The sequence below is a fragment of the Pleuronectes platessa genome, chromosome 5 (genome assembly GCF_947347685.1).
Source record: "Pleuronectes platessa chromosome 5, fPlePla1.1, whole genome shotgun sequence".
Taxonomy (NCBI): Eukaryota; Metazoa; Chordata; class Actinopteri; order Pleuronectiformes; family Pleuronectidae; genus Pleuronectes; species Pleuronectes platessa.
This window is the reverse complement of record NC_070630.1, coordinates 14146143-14152325: the sequence shown is the minus strand read 5'-3', so window position 1 is coordinate 14152325 and position 6183 is coordinate 14146143. Positions and strand designations below refer to the sequence as shown.

General features: G+C 46.8%; 1 protein-coding gene across 1 annotated transcript in view; it reads right to left on the bottom strand.

Moving 5' to 3' along the window:
• Positions 1 to 5450, bottom strand: part of dner (delta/notch-like EGF repeat containing) — a 53691-nt gene extending 48241 nt beyond the window's left edge. The window contains exons 1-2 of the mRNA XM_053422105.1: positions 5247 to 5450; positions 3036 to 3479 (exon numbers count right to left, since the gene is read on the bottom strand). Coding sequence (XP_053278080.1) covers positions 3036 to 3479; positions 5247 to 5450 — 648 coding nt within the window. The remainder of the gene's footprint in view (positions 1 to 3035; positions 3480 to 5246) is intronic.
• Positions 5451 to 6183: the final 733 nt, after the last annotated feature.

The following is a 6183-nucleotide window of genomic DNA, read 5'->3' as shown; positions in this document are numbered from 1 at the left end:
GCTGAAGCAGGAGTACAGGAAATCTGAGTGACAGTGTCAAAATAGATTGAAAGCATTACACCATCTCACCCTCTAAAATCGACAGCTCACCCTCTCCAACTGAAAGACGATGCTCTTGAATAAAGAGAAGGAAAAAAAAACATACTCTAATCCACCCAGGTTTGACAAAGAATTTGAGATAAAAGTGCAGACAGGACATTCGCTAAGCTCCAAAAACTCTCTTTAAGAAGCGATTCATGGTTTCCTTTCACCCGCTCTCCTCTTCCCCTTTTCTCATGCTCTCTCTCTTTTTTTTCAAGGTATCTTAACAACCCTGGAGGGGCAATTGATTGTGCAGCCAGCACATAAGGTCAAACCACATTGTAACAATAAAGACAAGTGCGTCACAGTGAGATTTCTGGGTGCAGGAATAAGTGACTTTTTTAATCTGTTGGCCAAAGGAAAGCCAAGGAATCTCACTCAGGAATGGGAGGCTACAATCGTCTAAGATTGTGCAGAGCTTCTTCAACATCTTGACCTTGTACAAGTGAAGGTCAATGGGACGGCACACGTTTACACAACCCTGCGGCTGAGTCCTGTCTTTGAGTGAGTGACCAGCACCATCAGATACAAGAGAACAAAACAAGAATAAAACCTATTCATAAAGTACTACGGACCTTAAAACTACTAAGCTTAAAATATTTTATTTTACATATATCATCAGCATTAGGCTCGAAGCTCAGGTTGTCATCAATGACAGTGACATGATATTTACACTACACCAACTCAACAGCCTGATCATGGATGAGAACAGGGGAGACGACCATGGGATTCTACTTCCAAATATCTATACTCATGTTTAAGTCATTGATGACCAAGAAGGACGACTAGCACTGTTGTCCTAACTAACAGCAGTTGTACAGTTATTATTATGTGCAAGCTATTATCGTGTCATTTCTGTGTCCAGCGGGACGTGCACGCCCAGTGTGTGTGAGTATTATGTCCTTTCAGGTGCGTTAGTATGGACAGGGATTAAAAGGGATGCGGAGCCACAACACTCATGTGGACTGAGGTCATTGAAGTTTGAAAACGCCGTTTTGAAATGAAAATGTAGTAGTATGGATGTAAACAATGACAAGCAGAAGCAAACTTATTGATATGAAACCCACATGACTTTAATCCATCCATTCTTGTTTCCCCCTAATTCATTCCTCACCCTCCTTTTCCTTTCCCTCTATCTCTTTCTTCCATCTCATCAGTGTCGTTGTGCCACATGCAGAGGTCAGAGGATGCAAACGAGCACCACGCTCAGCCAATCAGGTCACTTGTAGAATCTCCATTCACCGCTGCTCCAGTTTCCATGGAGAAGAAACAACCAGCAGGAGGGAAGTGATGGGGGAGCAAGAGACAAAAATCCACAATTCCCGTTGGGTCCTGCCGGGAGCCCGTGTCGAACCTGAGCTTTGCCTCATGAGAGGGATGGAGCTGAGGTGGATGTTGACATCTCTGAATTTAACACCAGAAGAGGACCGAAGGCTTTTTACTAGATGGGTGACGTGAAACATTTGAGTGAGAATTCTACCCCTGTGAACGTGTAGTACGGCCTCAGCTCAGCCTGTGTGACGTCGTCCTGTGAGGTTTGTGTGGAGCGGAGCGCAGTGAGGTTACTGACTGCAGCTGCTTTCTATTCTGAGACATGAAACCAGGACAGACCAGGAGATCAGGTCCTGGGCTAATGCTACACAAAACAGCTTCAATCCTGCCTGCACACCAGCAGCAAGTGCATCTGTACCTTCCCTCCACATGAACACACACGAAAGGCAAATATAACTCAAAAGAAGGGGGGATGGCTGCCACCTGTTGGTAGTTCTAGTTTACCCAGTCCTCTTGTCTTTTCCCCTCAGCGATGGTGCAGGCGACTCATTTATCCTCTCTGCTGCTGCGAGCTCACACGCTCGCTTTCACCCCAGCATGACTCACAGGCCCGGCTGCTTATTGAGCCCATAGCTGCTAAAGCTCGGCCACAGTCTGTTTGTTGTAGCGCTCAGATGAATTTCAAGCAGTGCAGCAGAAGAGCTGGAATTTGCTAAATTAGGACAAATCGAGGCTGTTTCAGGACTTTAAATGTCATAGAATTGGCAGAGATGTAAAAACGCAGCAGTAGGAGGAACAAAGTGGTGTAGATCAACTTCAGGGAACATGTAAAATAGTGCGTGAAAATGTCTATTCGTATGCAAGCAATTTCTAAGGGATCTTCTAAGGGATGATCAAGTGCTGCTCCATATTCATGGATCTTATGAGGGAAATAGACAAAATGTGAGCAAGTATGCAAAGCGCACAAAATAAGTTTGTTTGAGTGATGACCTCCTGTAACTTTGCACAACTTTCAGTTTGCAGAGAGAAGCAAAGTCATTTTCTTTGAAAAAGACTCATGATGTTCATGCAGTTTAATGACTGCGCTATTGTGTTACTGTGTGAGATGTTTTCCTGTCCATAATGTCAAGTGTCATTGTGTCACCTCTGTCTATGAGGATGTATTTGTTACATATCAGTCACACACACGCACACGCACGCACGCGCGCGCACGCACACACACACACACACACACACGCACACACACACACACACACACACACACACACACTTGAGCCTTCCTTCCCTCCTGTTGCCACAGCAACGCAGCACATGCTCCCAAGAAGAAAACACATCCGCGAGCAGCAAAGGGGCTTGAACGCCTCTCACATACCGTCACATACTGTACCACACGCATACAGATGGAAACACTCCGGCGCTGCAGGTTTCTCACACACATCAGGTGGACACTCTGGATTCAGCAGCAGAGACGATGGCAGTGGTAGTAGTGATATTTAATACAGGACAGGGAGGATAACGGATTCTAGAGACTCTGGTGTGAAGAACACAAAATAAAAAGGTGCAGTAAAGTGATACAATTCATATACAAAGCATGATGTGTCTGCCTAGAGAATCGTAAAGAACACACACACACACACACACACACACACACACACACACACACACACTGAATGTGGTCCTACCTCGCAGTTGTGGCCCGTGAAGCCCTGGCTGCAGGTGCAGGTGTACTCCCAGGTGTCCTCCGGCCTGCCGGCAGAGGGCAGGGCCTGGCACAAGCCCCCGTTGAGGCAGGGGCGGCCTTCGCAGGGGTCCGGGCGCGGGGTGGACTGGGTCGGGGTGGGCTCGGCAGGAGCCGGGGTGTCCGGGGCCAGGTGGAACGGGGAAGGGACGGCCCCGATGCTGCTGCCGCTGCTGATGCTGCTGCTCAGGAGCAGGAGGAGGGGGACAAGCAGCGGGGAGGCGAACCGGCGGACAGAGTGTGAGGGAAGGCAGCGGGGAGGTGCCAGCACACTGCACAGCACACGCGCCTTCATCCTGATCCTCCTGGTGCTTCTCTTTTCCTCCTTTCCTTTGTGTTGGGTGTTTCTCTCCTTCCTCAGGTCGTTGCTGAATGAGCTCACCAGCAACTAAGAGGTGTGTGAGACTGTGTGTATGTGTGTGTGTGTCTGTGTGTGTCAGAGAGCGAGAGAGAGAGAGAGAGGAGGCTGTAGGGATGCTGAGCCTCAGCTGTGTGCAGGGAGGACGGAGTGATGCTGAGGAGGCTGAGGGAGAGAAGGTAGGGATGCTGGAGGAGAAGGGGAGGGCTCTGCTCTTTTTTGTCTCTGAGTCACAGTGACGACAAGCGCTGACGACACTGACCTCCCCGCCCCCCAACACCACCTCCACATGCTCACACGCACACCTCTCTCTCTCTCTCTCTCTCTCTCTCTCTCTCTCTCTCTCTCTCTCTCTCTCTCTCTCTCTCTCTCTCTCTCTCCCGTGCAGAGTCGTGGAGGAGCTCTGCAAACTCCTCATTTAGAGTCTCATCGTCCATAACCTCTCCTTGGCTTCAAACAAGGCAGAGAGGGAGGATGGGTGAGGAGGAGGAGGAGGAGGAGGAGGAGGAGAAGGCATGGTGCTTGTGATGGTGGAGAAAATCCTTTTAGATTACAGCTGCTAACCAGTGATAACAGTTCAGCAGTAACTATGCTATCACAAGCAGTGTGAAAAACAACAGAATCATGCTAATGGAGTCCGAGTGATGGAGGATGAGTAGTGAAGGTCAGTGAAGAACTCAGATCCTTTACTTTGGTGAAAGTACTAATACATAAGCCCAAATGACACCTTATTTAAAAGCAAAGAAGCTTTTTCAGGTCATTTATGAAGGAAGGAGTCCTGGACCTGATCCAGGTCTGACAAGCGGTCCTGCAGCCTGACATCTTCTGGCCTGTTACATAATTCTCTCAACTTAAATGTCCAGTGTGGAGGATTTAAGGGGATCTATTGGCAGTGATGAAGAATAAAATTCATGACGATAATGTTTGTGTAACCTTATTGTGTCGACCCTCTGTGAGCAGGCCTCTTCATGCAGGAGCATGATGGGTGGAGTCTGGCTGTCAGGTGGATTCAGCTCACCTGGCTGCACTACATGATCTGGTGGCTTCCACACTATTTGGTTTGTGTCTATTTAAATTTCCTTTTCAAGTCTTTAAATAAAATGATTCTTAATCAAACTAATGTGTGGTCTCCTCTACGTTGTCCAGCCTTTTGCCGAGTGGTGGCTTCACAATGAGTCTGTAATATCTACACAGAGAGCAGGTTTGTACAGAGTCCTTCATGTTTTATCTCCATGTTTCTACAGTAGCTCCGAAGGGAAAAACACTGGCACCAGACTAGAGAGGATCTTTTGCATTGTCGCCTTCCCTGAAGGCCACTGAAGGTTCTTCTACATTCCGGGAAGACGAGGGTGGATGATTAGCATTTAGTTGGGTGAAATTAGCATGCTCACCGTTAGATGGCACTAAATCCAACACTTTTTATTTTCATGACCTGCATTATTTTTATTAGCATGAATTAAAGGATTATAAAAGGAAAATAAAATGTTTTGGGTTGTTAATCAGAATAGAGGCAAACAAGCCCCAGTTTTAAGCATCTTTTATTTTTAGAAACATCTGTCTGGTAGGATTTGTTGCCTTGAGTACACAAAGTCCCTAATCTTATGTAATCTCTGTTCAAAATCCTGCAGTGGGTCGTCAGAGATTTTTTATTTATTTAATTTGACTTAACCAATTACAGAGCAGTGGTTTGTCAATGTTTCAATAAGGAGCAGAAGTGTCCTTGTCCTCTTTGTCTCCCTCCCTGACAGTCAAGGGCTGATTCACGACCTCAATTTATTTTGGTGCAAGCAGTCGTACGCCTGTGGGAGAGGTGCTGTTGTTGTAGTCGCATGCTTGGTATGAGGAAGATGAAACCCTGCGGTTGATAATGACATGTTGGCCTTGCTCTCTGGCCTCAACCGTTCCATTTCCATAATGAATCTTCCCACGGTGCAGTAAATCTGTCTCCATGCGTCGCTCAGCTCGCTGAACACAGGGCATGGCAGTAAACAGCAAAGTCATGGCGCCTGTCGTGAAAAAGGGTAAAGTGTCTCTCCTTCACTCTGGAAAGGTTTTCTGTTGTTGTGGGTAAATAAAGACTAGAATGCGTTGTTGACTGAGGTCATCACAGGAGGTTTAGTGTTGTCGTCAAAAGGGAACGTGTTGAACCAGGGTTTGGTTGTTATTTCATCGCCCACACGTCTTAAATCCACTGCTACGCTTTACTCTGATCTCTAAGAGTTTGAGAACAAAGTGGTGGGTAAAGATTCCACTCGAGAGGCATTAGCGTTGTTAAATCGTGCTGTGCTCAAAAGAGCAACCTCACAGGTGAGTCAAATAATCCCCCTTTGTCACCATCACCAATGGCCCCTCCGTTTAACATGTCCACCATGGAGTCCCGTGGGGGGGAGAAGTGTCAAGATCTGTCTGGTAAAATGACCCATAGAAAGAAATGTTTAAAAAAAGGAACGATGAACAAGATGAGTCAAACAATTACTTTATTTATGTTCAGGTAAAAACATGAACCTGATGCAGTAAATTATTGCAGATCTTAGAAACCAGCACATGAACGATTGGGCCAAGAGAGCATACAGTGGCGCCCTCCCCTGGCCAGACTGCAGGTGCACACCACGGTTTGTTCCAAGCACATTGGCTACAACTCTTTATCCGAGCTGAAGCTCTCTATAATATAAAGGAGGGCCAGAAAACAATCTCAACTAGCGTAAAGGGGGGAAAGAAAAAATAGACACACGGA